The 22,811-nt window shown below is 39.1% G+C and overlaps 1 protein-coding gene across 5 annotated transcripts in view; it reads left to right on the plus strand.

Moving 5' to 3' along the window:
- Positions 1 to 22,811, plus strand: part of MAPK9 (mitogen-activated protein kinase 9) — a 61,165-nt gene that overhangs the window by 1,401 nt on the left and 36,953 nt on the right. For all 5 annotated transcript variants that reach the window (XR_003853394.1, XR_003853393.1, XM_029583729.1 and 2 more), the window contains exons 2-5: positions 6,636 to 6,805; positions 9,666 to 9,795; positions 18,099 to 18,157; positions 22,578 to 22,716. Coding sequence is in view for 3 of the 5 variants with exons in the window: in XM_029583729.1 (XP_029439589.1) it covers positions 6,684 to 6,805; positions 9,666 to 9,795; positions 18,099 to 18,157; positions 22,578 to 22,716 (450 nt within the window). In the remaining 2 variants the exon portion in view is untranslated. The remainder of the gene's footprint in view (positions 1 to 6,635; positions 6,806 to 9,665; positions 9,796 to 18,098; positions 18,158 to 22,577; positions 22,717 to 22,811) is intronic.

Genomic DNA, 22,811 nt, shown 5'->3' on the forward strand with positions numbered 1-22,811 from the left:
GGGCAAAGGTAGCGCCGGCGCCATTTTGGTTCCTGTCACCCGACATCACGAGTGCAGGAGATTGCGCAGGGACCCCCCCCCCCCCCCACTGGACCCCAGGTAATTTAAAACATTTTGGGGGGGTTCGGGAGGGTAGGGGATTTGTTTTAAAGGGTCGGGGTGGGTTTTTAGGGTTGTTTTGGTGTGCCGGTTTTCCCGCCCTCCCCCGATTTACGATTTTTTATGATTTAAAAAAAAATGACGATCAGATTTCCCTCCCCCCCCCCCAGCCAAAATCGATCGTTAAGACGATCGATCACACGATTCACATCCCTAGAATATAGGCACCTTCACTTGACAGACTAGGACCTACCTAAAGGTGAAGATTTTCTGGAAAATTCTTATGGTACCTCAGGAACAGTGGATAGTCTTGCTGTCCTTTGCCTCAAATATCCTTGTAGATCAGCAGTTTTCATATAATCAAATCTGATAAGTTGCGTTTTCAGCCTTCAGGCTATTGCTAAATTATGTACCTAACTCTTAATTTTTTTTATATTAGGGAGGCACTTTGAGAGGTAATGGTAGCTGGGTAATGCTGTATTATATAACAGATTGATGATACTATATGTGCTTGGCTAATAAGGAGGACAGTTTAATACTCTGTGTTAAACTGGGCACAAAATGCAGTGCAGTTTAACGCACGTGCTAAAAAAAAAAAGTTTACTTCCAATACCAGATGACATTACCCATGGGTCATGGCTAATTCAGCCCTTGTCGATGCAGAATGACATCATTCATGCAGAATCTTTACATAAATCTTATTTGAGGTTTTCCTGCCATTTATTCTTATACAGCACTGCAAAAACACATTACAAAAAGTTTAACGTACAGATTAAAGAATGGAAGAGCTCGTTCAAGAATTAAAGTTAGAAAAATTTAGTACCCAAATCCATTTTAAATTGCTAGTGGTCAGAACAGTCAAGATGCTGATGGCACACCATGGTGGTTAGCAGATGCTGCTCTGAAACTGCAGTAACCAATTTTGCTTTCCAAGATAAAGCAAATCACTTGCCTTCTCTATGCTCAAACTTAGGGCCTGATTTACTAAGCAGTTTTTTTATAGACACAGAATGGGGAAAAAAGCCTAAGTAACTCAGGCTCTTAGATTGCAAGCTCTTTAGAGAGGGAGCATGCCATCATTTTTATTTATTTTATTTATTTATTTTATTTAACTGTTTTTATATACCGACATTCGATCGAGATATCACATCGGTTCACATGAAACAAGAAACCAATAAAACAGGAACTGCTTATTTTACATTGTAACTAGGTAACTTACACATTGTAACATGGTAACTTACTTGGTAACTAGGTAACTTACATTGTAACTAGGTAACTTACATTGTAGCATGGTAACTTACATAATGGTTGAGGGTGGGATATTTTTCATAGAATGAATCAAAAACTGTAACTTTCCCACAAGGCTTACTGCAGCTATAAATTGTTTAATATCCATCACCAAGTTATTTAAAATATTTACACAATTATATTGTAATTATAGCCATCCATCTTTAGTTACCTTGCCAGTGGCTGGGTGTGATGAAATCTAGCTGTGTTGTCTAAAAACGCAATCAGTTGTGTTTAAGCTAGGGGCACAACATTGTGATCCTAACTTAAATATGATTTTTGTGCACAAAAATGCTTTCCGTGCAGAAAACGTTTTGTGTGTGCATAAATCCTGATTATATCTTTGTGTGGTGGTATGTGAAATAGCTGCACACCTGTTGTGCAGTTTAAATAAATCCTTACTGTGGTGCTAGATTGCTTTTTCATGACTGCACAGCAGTTTAGCTGTTTCAGCTTGAAGATTCAGTGAGCATTAATATAGATATAAATAACAGAGGCATTTTCTGCTGGCCACTATTTGTTTTTACTATACTATTTAGGATTAAGTTTGAAAAGGGTAACTTTTTATTTTTTTGTCTGAGGTTCTACACAGATATATACTCTCTCTGTCACTAATTTGTTTGTACTTTGTAGTTTCTTTTCATTTTTAACTCATTTTGAGTTGTTTTACTGCCTCTGTAGCCCCTCAAACAATTTTCAGTGCTACCAAAAAAAAAAAAATAAATTAAAAATATATATCTATATAAAATAAATAATTGTAAGGAATGTCAGGCTCCAAGAAGGCCACAACCAGTGGCTTCAGGGATTACATGTATAGCCAAAAGATGTCCATCACCAATGGCCACACGCATCCCCCAGAACTGATTTTAGACAGTGCTGGTGAGAAGCCAGCTGCCATTTACATGTGGGTACCAATGTCATAGGAAGGCTTGGGAAGGAAGTTCTGGAAGACAAATCTAGATTAAGTAGACTGTTGAAATCCAGAACCTCTAGGGTAATGCTCTCTGTTCCACGCAGAGGTCTGGAGTTTCAACACGCAGATGAGACGATGGTGCAGGCAAGAGGGCTTTAGATTTTGTTAGAAACTATTCCAAAAGGGTGGACTCCACCCAGGCTGCTGGTGCAAATATTTAAAAAGGAGATAGAGAAGCTTTTAAACCAGAATCTGGGGGAAAGCCGACAGTTGTTCAGCAGCACATAGTTCAAAGGGCAGTATCTTTGAAAGTTACTAACAAAACAGTTTTCTGATAGGTTCCAATAAAGGCAAAAGTAGCCCAGGTGCCATTTAAGTATAGAGCAGATTGAGTTAAAAGATTACAAATTATCCCTATCAACTGCAAGGAAGGTTGTATTTACAAACACAAAACATACCTTGAAATGTCTGTATGCAGGGTCACTGCAAATATGAAGGGGTCTTTTCAGTGGTGGCTAGGCCCAAACGTCCTGGAGATGGGAGTTCCCCTTCGGCTTCTACCATGTCAAGTAATGCAGGCAATGGATGAATCCTCCAGGGGATGGGGACCACTCATGGGCTGTTTCTGAATCCAAGGAGTCTGGTTGTCAGTGGAATGTCTGTTAGATCAATATCCTGAAACTATGAGCAATTAGAAATGGATTGAGAGGTTTTATTTCACATCTTTGGGGAAAGAGTATTCTGACCTAAAACAGCACCCACGTTGTTGTTTCAGTACTTATTCTCCCTCTCAGGCCTCAGTACGTTATTGGTCAAAGTGCATCTTCATGCTTTTGCAGCTTACCACATTCAAGTGGATGGCAAACTGATATTCGTACATCCTTTAGTGTCAAAATTCATGAAATGCTTCTGGCATATGAGACCTTTGATCACTAAGCTTCTGGTTCCATCGGATCTCAGTGTTGTATTGGCAGAACTAATGAACACTTTAAGCCATTAGAGTCATCTTCCTTAAAGGTCTTTACCTGGAAAGCAATGTTCTAATTGCCATTGCATTGGCTAGAAGAGTTAGTGAGCTTCAGGCATAGGTTCACTATTCATCACGCATGCATTTTTTCCAAAGCAGAATAGTGCTTTGCACTCATCCTGAGTTTCTGCCAAAAGTAGTTTGGCTTTTCATCTGAATCAAGTTATTGTGTTGCCCACAATCTTTCCAAGACCTCATGTACATGAAGGGAAGAAGGCCCTCCATTCACTGAACTGCAAAAGGGCCTTAGTTCTGAAGAGACCATCATCAGGCTTCTCAGCTTTTCATCTTCTACTATCTCATCAGATTAGGAATTGTGGTTGTCCAGTTGGCTGCTGGAATATATCTCACATTACTATGTTCTGGCTGGCCAACGGATCATAGACTTTGTCAAGGCTCATCAAATAAGATCCATGGCTATATTAGTAGCCATGCCAATCAAAGACATTTGCAAATCTGCTTATTGGTTGTCAGTTCACACCTTCATTTATTTATATTCTGCTTTTTCAGGCACTTCAGAGTGGATTACATTCAGGTACTGTAGGTATTTCTCTGTCCCCAGAGGACTCACAGTCGAAGGCCTGTATTTACTAAAGGTTTTTTCCCATTCTGTGTCTATAGGAAAAATGCTTAGTAAATGACCCTCTTAAATTTTGTATCTGAGGGTGAAGAAACTTGCCAGAATTCACAAGGAACAGCAGCAGGATTTGAACCTTGGTTTACCTGGTTTGCAGCCCTCTGCTCTAACCAATAGGCTACTCCACCACTCATGTCCCATTACTGCCTGGGAAATGTATCAAGAAGTTATAGTAATTTGGGGCAAGCAGTTTTGCGTAGCCTGTTCACCCAATAGTCCACTCTTAGTTGGGGCGGTGGGGGAGGGTGTTGGATCTGGGTTTCATTTCAGTAAGTCTCTGCTGTAGCTCTCAGGATTCCTCATATGTCATGGCTAATTCAGCTCTGCTTGTCAATGGACACAAAGTTGCTTACCCTAAACAATTTTCTGTAGACAGCCGGTTGAATTGGCCATGCTTAAGACCCGTCCGCCTCCCTAGAGAGTCAACTTTTAGCTAAAGCTAAGTTCTGCAATCAACTGAGGAGCTCACGAAGTATCATGCGGATCCTATTTACTGAAAGCAAACTTGCTTATATGATAAGCATGAAACCCGATGCATCTTTTTTCCTCTTCATTGTTTTCTCTTTTGATACATAATGCAGTAATTTCATTGTTTATCAAGGTAAATATAAAATTTGCAAGGTATTTCCTCCCCTTTCTGGTCTTCCATCAAGTTCTATATGTTTTTTGGAGCAAAACATGGATCAAGTTGGATTTTCAAAATTGGTTTCCAATTGACATTGATTGCTATTTTTGTTTGATTGTTTATTTAATTGTAGTTTTCCTGCCCTGCAGTTTCCTCCTGCTCCTTTGGGCTCTCTGTGCATTTGAAACCGACCTTCTATTGGCCTACAGCACTTGAGCCTTCATTTACAACTACCTGGGGTTTGTCCTCTCTTTATAACCCACCCCCCCCCTTCCTCCCCCAGCCTCCCATCAGCTATTGCAGTGACAGTCCTAGGGCAGGGTCCACAAATTGCCTCCTTCTAGGGCCTAGGACTCGTACATCTTGAGTTTGGCCTGGTATTACTGTTGAGCAGTGGCAGGTCCTCCACATGGCAGCACGCAGCTCTACAATTTTCTCTCGTATTTCAGTATATTTGAGCCTGTAATTGTTTTTCACTTGTTGACATGAAATTGCTCTTCTTATCCAACTAAATCATGTCATGCATGAGCTAAACACACACTTGATTTGCTTGGCAAAAAGATGAAAATTCCTATTTCATTTTTTAGTAGAGCATTCATACTGATACATCCTGGCTTTTGTGTGCTGGTTTATATGCAGAATCAGTCTGATCTTTAAATTTTTGTTTTAAGTGCTTTTTAAAGGTTTTGATTTTTCCTCCTTTCCTTAACTTTCCAGGTTGATGGACAAAAGGTTCTAAATATTAACATTTAATCTGAGAGACTTAATTCCTACAAGTACTATTAGGTAGAGGATATATCTGGAGTTCAGCATCCACATTGAAAATGCTTTGTTACTAAGGCCTAGATTCATCATTTTGCGATAAATAGCACCTGCGATTAAAAAAGAAAAAGGGGGCATGAGGGTAATTTTCCTGGTACCGCTTTACATGGCTTTTTTACCACAAATGTGCGTTAACGTTATCGCACCCATGATATTTTCACATTACAAGCTGAGAAGCCCCCAGTCAGGCGCTTATCTCATTTTGGGCTGCTGCTGGAGAGAGAAACACTCTGTAGAGGCTCACCAAAAAGTTAACTCTTTATACCACTGTAAGAGGGGGCACTAGTAACTCGGGGTGGGGTGAGTTGGGGGTTTAGGGGGCAGTTTTTCATGTTAAGCTAAGTAGAGAGTGCATCAAGCAAGGCAGAGAGAACATGGAACAAATCTACTCTTCTTTCACCATTCATCCCTCCTAATCGCATTAAATCTTCACTGATGGTATCTCTGCTGTTTGTACGAAGGACTGTGCATATAAAACTGCCCCCTCTTACAGTGGTATAAAGAGTTTAAAAAAAAAAAAGAAATCAGTGGGCATCCACAGAGTCTCTCTCTGTCTGTCTCCTCTGCTTCTTCTCCCCTCTCAAAATGGGATTTGTGATAAATCCCACTTCGGCTGTATTGCGTAACTATCGCTCAGAAAAAAGGTGTAGCTATTTCCAGTGTTAAATCCCACGTTAGTGGTTAAACCACCCTCGTTTCCATTTACTCTGCCCAAACTCCTCCCACCTGAATACATTTCTCAAATTTGCATATGCATTTCGCAATGCAATATTTATCACATGTGTTATGGTGTTATTGCGGGCGTTAGGGCCCTAACGCGATTTGATGAATGACCCCCTGAGCTTGTCATGTCTTTAACACACTTCTCCCATCTGGTATGGCCCTAATGAAAAGCCAACAGGAAGGTAAGGAAAATGGCACAATATAGAAGAGGAAGTGGACAAAAAACCATAATTGCATTATTGTTTTGTACAGGAATGAAAAAAAATCTTACACCTGTCATATTCTTGAAGTGTGTTTTTTTTTTTTCCATCTGTTTTCCTGCCAAACCTAATCCTAAAATATACTTGATGTAGCAGCAAGAGATCTGTTTGTTTTCCAGGGAAGGCGTTTGTCTCAGTTGGTTTTTTTTTTTGTTTGTTTGTTACTGACACATTTATCAACTTGCAGAAAAACATATGCCGGCATTATTTGTATACTTTTTTTTTTTTTTTTTTATACTAAGGGTATTTGAAAACTGTTCCTTATCCTTGGGACTACATGAATCTGCATCATGAGTGATGACAAATGCGATAGCCAGTTTTACAGCGTGCAGGTTGCAGATTCAACATTTACGGTGCTGAAACGTTACCAACAGCTAAAGTCGATAGGATCCGGAGCTCAGGGGATTGTTTGGTGAGTAAAATCTTTAGTGATGATGAATATGGCTTTTCAATGAAATATTGTAAATATCTATGGTAGAATGAAATTTGATCTTATGTTATTGTTACCTTTCTGCGGTAATTTAGAGAATTGCATTAACATCTCTTGTTTGCACTAGCAGAGCTAAGAAATGTTAAATCTAATGTTAAAAATGGATATACAATTTGGGTTTTAGACTGTCAGTTCTCTCTCTCTCTTTTTTTTCTTTGCTCCCATTGTTTAAAGGCACATTTGATTTCATATTAGTAAAATATAGGGATTGACAATGTGGAAAGCAGATTATGGTCCTGAACCAGCCTGGCAGGAAATCCCCTTGGCCTTTCAGATCTTTTTAACTTAGAAACTAGAGCTGCACTGCCCTTCACTAAAATTTTATTTTCCAAATTTGTGGTGTGCAAGAAACCAAAAATATGTCTCCTTCACGTCTTGCATTCCCTGCCGCTTCAGTAGTGATCTTACTCTTCTCTCTGCAATCATAAATTATACTCTGAGAGTTTGTGTGGACCTGAGACTTCATTCTTTAATGTCATTTTCTTGACCTTAATAGCAAAAAAATCTTTTGTAGTTTTTAATGGTTTGACTATGGAGCCTCACTTAACTTTTTGTTGAAAGTTTTCGTGTGAGTTGATCGTACAGTACAAATTATTTTTAAAACTACCAAAAATCATTTATTTGGGTAAAGGCTTCCCAGCATTCTGTAATATCATTAAGACCATCTCTGTGGCACAATTCAATATAGCTTCCATATTGGTGATTTCAGTGCTTGACTTTGAATCATTTTTCTCTTTCCTTCCCTCTATCTGAACATATGAGAAGTTTGCATGCACTGCCTCCATGGCATGCAAATCTCTCTCATGCATATTCATTATGGTTATCCTGAAAACCAGGCCTGTTTGTGCCTCTTGAAGATCAGAGTGTGATAAGGTGTTTGGGTTTTTTTGGGTTTTTTTTGTTTTGTTTTAACTAAAAGTATTTTGAGTTGTTAATTAACTGACACAGACTGGGGTTGCAGCCTGGTAATTTAACTTCCTGACATTTATGTAATTTTCAATTCATATTGGTCTCTTTCCTTTCCCCTCTGTTGCCCAAAATATAGCTTTTTTTTTTTTTTTTTTTTAAAGTAATGCACAAGTACATGTTTCAGCTAGCCTTGATATAAGCTCAGTAACTGTTATTCCACCAAAAGCAGCCAGAAGTATTGGAGCTCCCAGCCTCTTTATTCTTACGTAGGTAAATAAATAATACATTGACAATGAAATTCCTCCTCCACATTTGGCTTTGAGTCACCGCCACTGTTCCTGCTATAATTTCGAGTCACTCTAAACAGAGCTGTGGTCTGCACCTATGGGCAGGTAGGACATGTTCATGCTTTAAAACCAGCACTGCATTAAATGGGCATTTTTCTTTTCTTTATAAAATGCATTTAGACAATGCAGCTAGCTCTGGCTTGTCGTGGTTTTTTTGTTGTTAGTTTTTTTTATAGAAGGAAAGACATTTGTCAAATTTTTATTGCCTTTTGTCTCTTGCTGTTACTAGGTAAGAGATCTCTTAAAGCATCTAGTTTGAGTTTAGAGAAAAATAATTAATGTAAGAAATTCTTTTTTACTACAATATTACTTTTGCAAATGGAAATTATTTTTAGAAGCCTTAAATGCAGCGCCAATGTTTAACCAACAAAATTTGGAAGATTTAGGACACAAACTTCATTTTGGAACTCAGAGGTCTACTTAAACAAATGTTTTGGTGTAACATGAATATTTCTTTAAGAATTATAAGGTTTGATTTGGCTACTAAGCTCCGCAACTGTTTAAAAGGACTTTCAATTAAGCAATTTTACTGTCTTTTCTACAAAAAAAAAAAAATCTAGTCTTTCAGTGAAACTTTACAGCTGCAATTTTGTAGACGGTGTTTTGAATTAGATTTGTGTTTTTCTTTTGATTCGCTTTTGCTTCTCAAGTTCTTTTGGTTTGAATTGTTTAAAAAATATCATGTTTCCATTTACATATAAAACTCTATTTTATACAAGGTGAAAGGTGCTAGGTTCTCATGAAAGGCTAATGGAGTTGGGGGAAATATCTCCATTTTTCCTTTTAGGATAGTAGACATTAGAACCAAACATGAACATCACTGTAATAAAATTTTACTTTAAGAAAAAAATATAGTCTAATCCAGGGCTTCCCAAACACTTAGCCAATGTCACCCCATTTTTAGCGCTCGAAAATTCACATGACTCCAATGAACAACCAAAACAAATTTTGTTGGAGGGGAGGGGGGCTGCACCTCTGCTATTGCTCCTCACTCCCACAGTTTTAGTTAGGGTGAGTTTATTGTGAATGTTTAAATCACTTGCTAGCTGGACTAAGGATCAGGAGAGCAGGTTGATCTGTTTTAAATTGAAAGAGTCTACACCTATTTAAAAACAGAAATTGACTTTTAGATAATTTAGAAGTACAAAGGCAATTGCCTTGTGATTTGAAATAAAAATGCGTTTTTCATCTGTGCCATTTTCCAGTTATTAAATTTTGTATTGTTGTTGTGTCTAGCTCTGTGGCACAGTCTGTACTGCTTTGTGCTGTGTTGCCGGTGATACCAGTTCAGATTCCTTATCCGTTGGGGCTGGTTAGGCTTTTGTGTGCTATGGAGATAGCAGGAAGACGGGGAAAGATGATTGTCACTGCCGTGGTGGGCCTTGCTGGCCAGGGAGCAGCATCGATAATGGGCTAGGAAAGGGTATCCAGAGCTGCCTGCATATTGCCCATCTGGGGAGATGGTGGCTGGCAGAGACCGAAGAAGATCAAAAAATGTATAATCCTTTTTATTTTGCTAATTGCAGTGCTGCGTTTGACACAGTTCTTGGAATCAATGTTGCTGTAAAGAAGCTCAGTCGTCCTTTCCAGAACCAAACTCATGCAAAGAGAGCCTATAGGGAGCTTGTCCTCTTAAAATGTGTCAATCATAAAAACGTAAGTAGTTTGATGCGTTTCTCTCAATACAGTAAAGAATAGCAGATGATTTCTGTACTCGGTGAAGCTGAGGATCCTTCAGTGGAACCTACAAGATTAAGCCTTTTAGTGACTCTGCGAAGCAAGTTATTCTAGTAAACGATTGATCAAAGTGTGCAGACAAAATGTAGAGCTTCAGCTCAGGTTTTTGTGTTGGAGTAAAATAACATCTGCAAGCGGTCCTGCAGCCACATATGGGAAAACTTGGAAAGCTGTACAGATGCATTAAAACAAACGTTTTTTGGGGTTTTTTTTTAAGTAATAAAGAGCAAAGTGTAAAAATGAGACACTTGGGTTGCTTAAGGTGTGGCTGCATTTTGTCTTTTTCGTTACTGTGCAATGAAATAGACAGTTTGGGGTATGTTTTCTTTTTCTTTAACTGTCTTCATCAGGTAATAGGGCAGTTGTTGCCTAATGATTTCAACTAATTAGTGCTATTATGCAGAAAACTCTATCAAATAGAAACATTCTCAAATTAGGAGTTTCTGCCCACAAATAGAAAATTAATTGCTCTCCATGTCCCCTCTCTTTCTTTCTTTTTTTTTTGTGAGGATGAGGGACCTCGTGGGTTAGAACATTGGACTGTGATTGAGGACAAATCCTGGGACATGAGTTAGATTGGGAGGGTAGGGGGTCTGCAACCTTTCAAAAAAAGAGCCATTTTTAAATTTCATGTTTGACCAAAATATTTAGTCATATCAAACACATGAATATTAATACATCCCCCCCCTAATCATACATATGTGCATACATTTAAGGATCAATTTTCAAAACCATTTACGAGCATTAAATACTGTTTTATGCATGTACATGACTTGTTACTAAATTTGCTGGTATTTGTGTGCAAACAGTATGCACTTAGTTCAGTTTTGCGAGTGTTTTTGTGCAGGCAAGAGGCATTCTGTGGGGATGGAGGGCCTGAGTTTAGATTTGCATGCTTGCCTTTGATTTAAAAAAAATGCACATGTAAATCCACACACACAAGTTACGCCATGTCGGGAGCAGGTATAACTTTGTGTGGGGGAGTTTGTGTGCTTAATTTCCGAGAAAGTTCAAAGTGAAAGTATGCAAACCCTGCAAGGTCAAAGCTACCTGCGGCATGTCTTAGGAATGTGCATTCGTTGGGCCATTCGTTTCATGGGTATGTGTGCGCCTTGTGAATTTATGGTACGCTTGTATTTTTTGTGTGTATATGTATGTATGTGTATATGTGTGTGTGTGTGTATGTATGTGTGTATATGTATGTATGTGTGTATATATATATATATATATATATATATATATATTTATATATATATACACACACACACATACATATATATATACATGTGTGTGCGGCATACGTGCAAATATAGTCATTTATCTCCTTCTATTTAGACACTCGTAGGCAAGAGTGAGAAGAGAGGAACCTTGGCAATCTCCAGCGGTCTATGCACACTCTGCCCTCCCCTCCTCTCTTGGCTGTGCCCAGGCCTGTCTGTAATCTGCATGTGGCAGCAGCGTTAGTAATGAAAGTCCTTGCATGGCCTGAAGGTCAGGGCAAGCTCCCAGGCCCCCTCCATATGTCCCGGTCTCTCCTAAGGCAGGACTTCCTGTTATCAAAAGCAGGGCTCTCAGGCCCACACTGCCTTTCATATGAATGCTGCTGCTTTTGGTGCATGAAGAGTGACGCATTTGTGACCTCATTTGGGGAAACCCAGTTCTACTCCGTGAATAGGGACCTTCATTTTCAGTTTTTATTCATTTAAATTTTCCTGGAAATTTATCAGGGTTTATGACAAGAACAAAATCGGGAAGACAATCAGTGGAAAAATGTGGTTCATTATTTTTCTGGGTAAATATCAAAGCCAGGAGAAGAAAAGAATATTAGGCAGATTCTCCTATTCAGCCCCTCAGTAGCATCCCTGTCTCTACCCCCATCTCCTGCCTAGCTGCTTGCGCTTGCTTCCCCACCCCTGTTGTAACTGCATTCATCCTTAGTAGTGGTGGCTCCAGACTTCTCTCTTCTTTGGCAGCAGCTTGCTGAGGCTCCCGAGCTCTGCGGCACTGCTCGTCTTTTCTGTGCTGAGAAGGGCTCCTGGTGGGCATGGCCCACGTCAAAGGCATCATTGGCAGCACCAAACAGCAGGCACTTTTGGCTGCTTGGCAGGAGGGGGAGGTGGGACTTGAAACACAGCAGCAGCACTGGTGTGGGGGGCGGGCGGGACTTGAAACATTGCAAGTGTTTTGGTCCACGCTGGCTTCCAGCAGTGACTGGAAGCCTTGAGATGCTGTATCTGCAGCTCTGGAGCTGCTCGTTAATCGGCCTAAAATTAAGGTGAAAATCCGGTTTAAACTGAAAACGAAGGACCCTATCCATGAAGAGCAGCTGCAGGTGGTCTCCCTTTAAACTGTGAGTAATCTAACTGCAGCCTGAGACTGTAGGTAGCGCATGTTTTACGGAAGAGACAATATTGGAGGTGCAGCTGTTAGTATAAGATGATGGAGGGATGGTGTAACAAACAACCACAAGCGGATCAGGAGCCCAGGTTTGCAGATCCCAGAGCTAGACTCACCTCCGCCACCAGCACTTAGCTGGTAAGGTGCTATGGGCCACGTGTGTTAGGGGAGAAAAACTATTTTGCGTCTGTGGGAAAGTTGTTCAGTACATCTGAACCTTCATCTCCCTTTATGGCCAAGGCACAGTGGAAAATGAGCTCGCCTTAATTTGTTTCCTCGTCAATTCAACATATATATAAAAAAAAAAAAATAGATCCATAGTTGTGGATTGATACATTTTCTTTATTAGAATGAAGGAGTCTATACTGCAAAATATACATTTGAATAAAAACTTCCCTAAACTTTTCATTTTATTGTAATGGAGCAAATGGTGACTTGGGGTAGCTGAAAAGCAAGTTATTTTCTGTTTGTAAATTTAATTAATTTCGGACAAAGCAATTATGGCTTTTTTTGTTTGTTTGTTTGTTTCATATAACTGATGATATCACGTCCAGATGTATGTGATCACATCTGCAAAATATTACTTATTGTGAGCATAGTATTGTTTTTCATGTGAAAAAGTATTTCAGACAATAAAATTGTGCCCTGGAAGCCACAGACAAGTGCCACACACAGATCCACTACTGCACTGCAACTTATCACTAAAGAGTTTTAAATGATGCGTTTCTAAGTATTTAAACAAAATGTCAGAAAAGTACCTTCTTTTCCCTCTCACCTACATCCCTGAAACCTTTTAACAGCAAAAAAGGGAGTGAACTGATATTTTTTAGGATGCTGTGTTTCCTTCCCATCCTTTCTGGTTAGCGTTGAAAGAATGAGTTGGGGGATCTGAACTTTAAAGCTGAACCTCTTGTGCTTTTGAGAAAAAGCTTTCTTCTGTCTCTCAGAAATTGTCTCCTTAGTTAAGAATTGGCAGACTGAAGTTCAACAGTATTTCAAATCAAGAGTTTAAATCTGCTTCCACTTAGTTGTAATAGCACACATCAGGCTGTAACCAGTAACTGTGCTTCCAAATATATTTTTGTGTGGATTGCATATCTCTGGATATCTGGAATTGTATTCCTAGGAGGCAAACTATAAGGGAGTGTAAGATATTTATTGAATCCTGGTTATCTAAAGAATGTGGTTCCTGTCAGAAGACTAAAAGTATTTTCTTAGATGTACCATGGTTGCACTCTTATAAAACTACAGCATTTAGAAAAATAATTGTATATATGTTTAATAAGATACAGTATTTAAGCAGGATATAGAAGAGCTAATTGAATTTGTATATTAGATATTGATCAAACTTACATTGAGTGTGATCTGTAAAAGGTTTTATTCTTATCTATACAAAATATGAACAAATTCTTCACAAATCAGGCCCTCTTCTGTCTTGTGTTCACTGCAGTTGATCAGATTCTGTATTGTGGGGGGTTTTTTTGGTTTGTTTTTTTTTGCAAAGGCTCAGTATGAGAATATCTTTGATTAATCGGGCCTAGTGCCTAATTAGCTTCAGAAGTTCATGAGATGTTCCACTAATCCCTATAGAAATCGTGGGAGGCTTCAAATGTGGCTGTGCTTTAACTTTCCATTGAATATGCCTGGCAATTTTGCAACTTGTATTTCCCTCCAATAATAAAAAGGGGAAGCTGGTAGATTGATTGAACTATTAGCACAATAATCTTACACTCCTCGATTCTAGCAAACACAAGTCTATGGTTTAAAATAAACATCTTAGTTACCTTCAGTGTATGTCTATACATAAAGCTTTCTCTCCTCCTTATATCTATGTAATCATTGGTCAATATTGAGCCACTCACTTTTTTTTAAAGTTTTCTTTGTAGTTACATTTTTCAGAGTTCAAAGTACAGCATGACAATACTTCCAGTAATGTGCCATCATAGATGATTAAAGAAAACCCCCACCAAGTATTTAGTACAGTAACCATACCCTGAAGAAGAACATTATTGTCCAAAATATGGACGCATGTTTGGCTTGTTTAGTGAACTGTCGAGCATGCAGTAATGAGATGGGTACATTATGGTGGTAATCATTTTGAAGAAATTGAAATGTCATTTTTCTATCAGACATCAATGAATTATATATTTCTCCATACTTTCAGAATTCTGAATCTTTTAATTGCAAAGAAAAAAATATATAAGCGGCACATTTTGCTTTACATTGACCAATGATTAGATACACGGCAGAGAGAAAGCTTTACACGTCGATGACGCTTGTTTATTTTAATGAGTTTGTTAGAATTGAAGGGGGAATATTATTGAGCTAATAGTTCATTCAATAATAATTTTGTAGCATGGCTCCTACTACCCTATCTGTTTAAATAAAGAACGATCTAAAACACAAGCTATGGCCCAAAGCATCTTTTTATGTATTGGTCCTTCATTATGGCATGCTCTTCCCCTTTCTGTGCAGTCATCTGTGATTTTTCTGATTATTTTTTTTTCCTCCAAATAATGTGTTAAACCTGGTTATTTAACAGGATTTGACTGATTTTTTTTAAAGATTAAGCTGTGTGTTAATTGATTTTGTTTGTCTAATTTGTACACTGTTTTGTAGCCTATTTTGGGAGAGGCAGTTAATAAATTTGAAAATAAACATGAAAGAGAAAACTGTAACTAAGCATACTGTGGTTGCTATGAGCGCGTGTGTTTGCTTAAAGAAATTCTGATGTAATAGAGAAATTACCTCGACAATCATCATCAGCCTGTGAAGGATTGCTAGTGATAAAACAAAACAGTCAGCATAAAAATTTAGGGGCAGATTTTCAAAGGGTTACGCGCGTAACCCCGAAAACCTGCTCCTGCGCGCGCCGGGCCTATTTTGCATAGGCTCGGCGACCCCCGTAAGCCCCGGGATGCGCGTATGTCCCGGGGCTTTGAAAAAGGGTCGGTCTGGGGGCGGGACCTAGGCCTCCGGCACAACCGCCGTGCTGGGGAATGGCGCGCCAGCAGCTGGCAAGTTACGCCTGCCAAATCCCGAAATAAAGATAGGGGGGAGGGGGGGAGTGGAGGGAACGGGGAAAGCCATTGGGGCTCCCCTAGGGCTCGGCATGCACAAGTGTGCACCCCCTTGCGTGCACCGACCCCTGGATTTTATAACATGCGCGCGGAAGCTGGCTAACTTTAAGAATACTGGCTACATTAATTAGTGTGACTGCACTATTGAATATATCTATACAGACCTTGACTGAATATGGATCTCTTGGTATCTGGCTGCTTTTATCCTGTTCTATGAGGAGGGAAGCGATAACTGATATATAGATATATATAAATATATTAAAAAAAAAAAAAAAAAAGTCTAGCTCTGCCATCCACAGATCTGGGCAAGGTACAATGTTACATTCATAAAATAAATATAGCTACATTCAAACAGTATCTTATCAGAGAGACAGTTACAAATATGACCTAGAGTAGATTCATTAACCTTCAGATGAATTTGCCTATTTAACTTGTGCCTGAGCTTAGTCTAGAGATTCCAGCAGCAGTTTAAAAAAAAAAAAAAAAAGTAAATAAGAAAAGTAGATCTTAAAGCAAAAATACAGTGTCTGGCAAACAAGCATTTAAGCCCTATACGTGCCTGAAAAAATAAAGGGCCTGATTTTAAAAAGCATTTACATGCGTAAAACTGGGTTTTACTCTAGTAAATGCACTTTACGCTAGTGAATGGCTTTTGAAAATTGCTAGGATAGTATGTTTCATTTATGTGCGTAACTCCTTTTCAGGTGAATTTTCAAAGTTTTTCGTTTCTTGAACATCCCTAAACAGACTTTATCCACAAATCATCAGGTAGCGCATTCCAAACTTGTGAGCTTGCAACATAGAAAGTCCTAGCATGAGTTTCTTCTAGTTGAATATATGTTCAGCATGTGTGTGTGTGTGTTTATTTGTCAAGAAAGGCAACTTATAACATATTTAATTTTTTTTTTTTTATTTAAGAGCAAGAAGATTGTTTTGCTTTATTTGCATAGGTCTTTATGACCCTGTAGCATTTTCCAGAAATCATAATGTATACTGACCTTTCAGGTTTTATCCTTAAGAAATCATACAGCACAGATATGTTATATCTGTCATTTTGGGTTTTGGCATACAAGTTGGCCTCACGTTGCTTCCTAAAATTAGGACCAGCCCTACTACAAACACTAGTTGTTAATAAAATTTTAATTTGCAAACCTATGTGTGTGTGTGTACCACAGAATCTAAGGTCCATTATCCTAGTAATGCATTCAGTCTACGATTGCTTCCCACATGGTGTGTTAATTCCATTTCTAGTGCTGGGTAGGAATTAACAGAGGGTGGTCTGCAGTCCTGGGTATTCATTTCATTCTCTAAGGTTCATTAGTACTATGAAGCAATCAAACTAAAGTATTCCTAGGAGCTCTACATGGATGAAACATAGCTCCTCTGCTGAAACCATTGACTGTTCTGTATGCTAGCACTGTCCCTGCAGCAGTATCAAACAAATTAATATTCTAGTCACTTTTCTATTGCTTTGTAAACAGTGCTATTAAGTTGGAGTGACTTGGCAATCCTGGTTCATTTTGACAGTTCTTTGATGCTATATGATTATTTCATGAATACATTTTGTCTTGAGACTAATAAATAGCACGTAATATGAATATATATATATTTTTTTATGTTAAACTGTTTTGCCGTACCAGTTTTTGTCACCTACCTCTAGTTAATCAAGTTTGAATTCAGTCTGCTGATAGTGACTTGAATTATCATCAGAATCCAGTTCATAGCCTACATGTCGGCATCTCAAACACGGTCATTAATTTGGTCTCAACAGGGAGGCCATGAATTGAAGGGCCTTAGTCTAATCTGCTTTATTGGTGTGACAAGTAGATGAAACATTTTTTTGTTTGCACTTTATGGAGAAGCTTGCTTGCCTGTTCTTAATGCCCTTTCTTTTCTGTGGAATCTCATTCTCCAGTGTTCCATAAAGTTAAGTAACTAAACAAATTTTAAAATGCCTGAAGTCCATATTCTGTAAGTCGGCAAGCGGCAAAGTTTTCCAGGTCGAGCTACCCATATCACTTTTAGCTGAAATATTCAGTGGGACTAGCTTGGTCTTGGGCTAGGAAGTTTGGGGGATTGTGGGTGGGTTGGGCTGGTGGGAATGGGTGGCTGGAGCCAGTGCATCTTATTTACATTTATTTTTTTTTTGGGGGGGGGGAGGCCAGGATTAGACGGGGGAACACAGCCAGAATACTTTTTTTATTTTATATTGGAGGGTTGGGCAGGAGGGGAAGGGGTCCTATTGCCCCACATTTTTCTCTCTTTGGGCTATAAATGAGGGATGATTTCGCAGGAGGCTGTCAGGCCCCCATCTTCATTTTTAAAATGAAAGCAAGTAGGCCTGAGATTTCTCCGACCAAATCAGTCAGGCAAGTTTATCCAGCTAGTGCTGCATATCGGTGAAAACGGGACACATTTAAGCCCCAACACTGCCTCCTCTTTTTTTTTTTTTTTTAATCCTTGTAAGTTTTAGTTGGAAAATGACTTTCACAACTAAAACTTATCTGGTTGGAGGGAGGGAGGAGGGGGAACAAATATTTATAACCCCCAATCTGTCTAGCTAAATACCAAACCCTTCTAAATATCAGCCTTGCAGTGTATTTAAAGAAATGCTTTGAATATTGTAATGTAATAACTTCTTTATTTTGAATATTTTGTGGGTAGATTTAGTATTTAAAAGTGTTTGGTATCTTGAGATTGTTTGTTTGTTTGTTTGTTTATTATAATTACACTTTTCTTTTTCAGATAATTAATTTGTTGAATGTATTCACTCCACAAAAGTCATTAGAAGAATTTCAAGATGTGTAAGTACTTTATTCTTAGTACTATGCAGCTAGAAAACATTAAGCTGAGCATTAAGACATGTCAGCAATTATTACATTACACAGCCATAGGGGCAAAAACTAATTATAAAAACGTTTTCAAGTACATTCAAAGCAAAAAGCCTGTGAGGTAGTCAGTTGGGCCGCTAGATGACTGAGACAAAAAAAAGGGATGCTCAGGGAAGAAAAGGAAGTAGCAGAAAAGGTGAATGAATTCTTTGCCTTGGTCTTTACTGAGCAGACTGTTGGGAACATACCCAGACAAGAAACTTTCTTTAATGGTAATGATTCTGAGCAACTAAAACACATTTATGTAATAGATCAAATTGACAAATTAAAGAATAAGAGAGTCCTGAAATAAACATGAAATTGCAAACTTGTTAGCAGCAATTTATAACCTGTCATTTAGAACAGCCACGGTACCTGAAGGTGTAAAATGTAACATTTTGATTTTTACAAAGGGCTCCAGGAATACTATGGGGAAACTATAGACCAGTGAGCCTGACGTCTGTGCAGGGGAAAATGGTAGAAGTTCTTAAAAAAAAAAATTGCTGACTATATAGACTGACGTGGCTTTATGGGAAAGAGTCAACATGGTTTTAGCGAAAGGAGGTCTTATCTTACAAATCTATTAGATTATTTTTAAGGTGTAAATAAACATGTAGGTAAAAATGAGCCAGTTGATACACTTTGATGGTATCTTTGATAATGGCATGTGGGCGAACATGCATGCACGTGGCAAAGGACACGGCCATTTTATAACATACATGTATATGCGTGCATGTGCGTGCGATTTTAAGTCGGCGGAAGTATATGCGTGCAAATGCTGCTTCTACCACATAAGTGGGGAGATTTTAGTAGACATGCGTGCAGTTTGCCCAGGTAAGGGATAGGACTCTCTAATCCCCTTAGTTAAATAGCCTCCTTTTTAACCTCGCCCTTTAAAACCCCGCTCACCTCTTTACTTTTGTTTTCTAACTTGCATGCCATCCATAGCAGAAGTAAAGTTATGTGACAGGAGACCCTGGCTTGCGCCTGTGCACGTAATTACGTGCACATCTCTTGGTTTTCCTCTGACACGCCCATGCCCCAACCATACTCCTAACCCGCTCCGCCCCCTTTTTTTGGACCTTTCCATTTGTGCACATACCGGGAGATACATGCGTACATGGGCGGCTTTTAAAATCTGCTTGGCGTGTGCCAGCCCGACATTCTCGCTTATCTCCCGATTTTGGCGTGCGTCAGGCTTTTAAAATTCACCTTAACATTTAGATGTTCTGAAGGCATTTGATAAAGTCTCCAGTGAGAGAGCCCTTAGGGAAACTAAGAAGTCATGCAATAGTGTCCTCTTGTGGATTGGCAACTGGTTTAAAACACAGGAAGCAGAAAGTAGGACTAAATGGTCAACTTTCCATATGGAGAAAGGTCATTAGTGTCGTACTACAGGGATCGGTTACTAATGATGTTTCTCCATACGGAAAACTGACTCTTCTGGAAAAGGGAACGATGAGTGATGTGATCAGATTTGCAGATGACACAAAATTATTCAAAGTTGTTAAAATAGCAGTGGATTGTGAGGAAATGCAGAAGGACCTTGTGAGACTAGGAGGCATTGCATCTGAATGGCAAATGAATTTAATGTGGAAAAGTGCAAAGTGATGCACATAGCATTGTGTACCTATAGATGGCTTTCGCTATGTTCCCTATTAGGAGTCACCACTCAGGAAAAAGACCTTGAAATCCTCAGACAATCTATTGAAATCCTCAGATAAGTGGTCAGAAAAGCAAATAGAATGTTAGGAATGAAATGAAAAGGAATGGAAAATATAATATTGTCTCTGTATTGAGCCGTACTGTGGTAGTTCTGGTCGCCCCATCTCAAAAATGATAGAACTAGAAAAAGATACAGAAAAAGGTGATCAAAATGATAAAAGGGATGGAATGGCTCCTCTGTGAGGAGGAGGCCAAACAGGTTAGGGGGCTCTTCAGCCTGGAGAAGAGATAGCTGAGAGGAGAGATTTGATAGAGTTCTATGAACTCGAGTGGGGAAGGGGTAAACGGGGAATCGTTATTTACCATTTCAAGTAGTACTAGGACTAGGGTGCACTCTGAAGTTTAATAGATAAAATCAACTAAATAGAGAGCTAGGAATCTACATTTCAAATAGATTCACAAAAAAAGGAAACTCTAAAAACATTAGATCTTAACCATTCAAATGTCTCTCTAACTTCATTATAGTCAGAGCTTATACATAGCTTGTCTTAGTAATGCATCAGCAAGCCTGACAGTGTGTCCTTTAAAAACGGACCGCCCGGACTACTACACCACTTGCACATATGCTGACTATTTTTTTATTTTTCTTGCAAATGAAATATGCCACTTGTTGATATTGCTGTCTCAAATAATGATCAAAACTTGGTTTATTGCCATTCAAGGAAGATCCAAGCTCCTTTAACAAAGGCTGGTGTTTCACGGTGAAGCTTCTTCAGGAGCAAAGCAATCTAAATGAGCCTTTTTCGAAACAACCATAGTTTGCTTTGAAATAAGAGATCGTGATGATCCGTCTAACTTCTTCCTGTCCGCACATCTTGGCTTTTTTGCAACAGGGCTTGTCAAAAGATTTGGACTACAGTTCGCTTTGGGTGCATGTGTGAGCTTTGGGCTATCTTCTGGAGAAGTTACAGGGAAGACCTTTGGCTTCTCATCTGGATATCATGTTTTCTCAAGGGGACCAAGCATTTGTGTCCACCAGTAAGAAAGTGTCCATTGTGGAATCTGAACTTACTTTTACGATGTCTTTGTAGTCCTCCATTTGAACCTTTACGGAAGACATTGCTGAAGGACCTCACCTTGAAGACGGTGTTTCTGGTGGCAACTTGTTCGGCCAGGATTTTGGAGCTTCAGGTGCTATCCTGTAGGGAACATTTTCTGCGGATTTTGGAGGATGAAGTGACTTTGCTACCATACCCTCATTTTTGCCGAAAGTGGTTTGTTCTTTTCATTTCAACCAGATGGTGGAATTACCAGCAATTCTGGATTTGTCTACAGAGCGAGAACATGTAAGAGAGCTTCACTTACTGGATGTGTGGCGGACCTTGATGAGTTAGTTATCTTAAGGTCACTAACAGTTTCTGGCGATCAGATCATTTTGTTCAAGGGCACAAATAAAGGAGCCAAAGCATCTAAAGCCACTCACTATTGCTCGAAGATTAAAGGAGACTATTTTTTTGGCTTGCCTTTGTAAAGGCCAGAAGGTTCCAGAGGGGTTGCGAGCGCATTCTACTAGAGCACAAGTGTTCTTTTGAGCAGAATGTCAGTTGGTATCGCCTTGAGATCTGTAGAGTGGCGATATGGTCTTCCCTTCATAATTTCATGAGGCATTACTGCTTAGATGTTCAGGTGGCAGAAAAAGTGAACTTCGGTGAGAGCGTTCTGAGAGCGGGTCTTTTGGTGGCCTGCCCAGTGTAGGACAGCTTGGGTATATCCAACTTGTGTGGACTGATCTGGGGTATGAACAGGAAAGGAAAATTGGTTTTTACTTGATAATTTTTGTTCCTGAAGTACCACAGTTTAGTCCAGAGACTCATCCCCTGGTTCTGAAAGACTGAAAGGATTGTGATAATTGTTCTGCAGAGCTTATGATTTTTAAATGTATATAGTTGGAGTTTAGGATTGTAAGGATTTCAGGTCCTTGTTGGATGTGAGGTTTCTACGTCAGAGGGTCCCAACCATGATTGTTGTGATAGGGGTCATTGTTCATTGAATTTGAGTTTGGGTCTCTCTTTGGCTTGGGTCAATACTGAAGGACTGCAGGTGGCACTCTTGGTTATGTAGCAGTGCCTGAAAAGGTTTTATTCTCTGCCTCCATTTCTGGTAGGGATGCAAAACCCACTTATCTGGACTGATCTGTGGTACTTCAGAAATGAAAATTAGCAGGTAAGAACCAATTAACCTTTATAAAACCTGCCGAACTACTGATGTGTTAAAGTAGCAATTCTAGCATGGTGGAATAATGAGCCATGATGCCCCTGGAGGAGGACTCTTCTTTATGTATCAAATTCCCCAAGGCTCCTTATAATAATCATAATCTGGGAGGTTTTGTGGAAGAGTCTAATAGTACAATTCATGTTTGTTCATAACATTCTTGGTGCCATTTTTGCTTATGCAACATTTCAGGCTGCTGTGTTTGTGCAGGCCAGATTGTTGTGCTTGTTTTGTAGACTTGAGTCCTGTGTAATACTTAATACATTGTATGTAAATCTATCTCATGCATATTCATTGTGGATATCAAATCTGGCCTATTTGTGGCTCATGAGGACCGGATTTGGCCACCCCTGACTTAGTAAAACAGTTTTATCTAGAGCAGAATTAACCATGTTTTCTTATCCTTCTTTCAATGTAGATATTTGGTTATGGAGCTGATGGATGCTAACTTATGCCAGGTTATTCATATGGAGTTAGATCATGAGCGAATGTCCTATCTGCTCTACCAGATGTTATGTGGAATCAAACACCTCCATTCAGCTGGTATAATCCACAGGGTAAGTACATTAGATTTCAGTACAATGCAGCCCTTAAAACTGCAACCACGGTGCATTTGTTTTGTTTAGAATGCTACTGTAAATAAACCCTGCAA

Source organism: Rhinatrema bivittatum, chromosome 18 (genome assembly GCF_901001135.1).
Source record: "Rhinatrema bivittatum chromosome 18, aRhiBiv1.1, whole genome shotgun sequence".
In the NCBI taxonomy this organism is placed as follows: Eukaryota; Metazoa; Chordata; class Amphibia; order Gymnophiona; family Rhinatrematidae; genus Rhinatrema; species Rhinatrema bivittatum.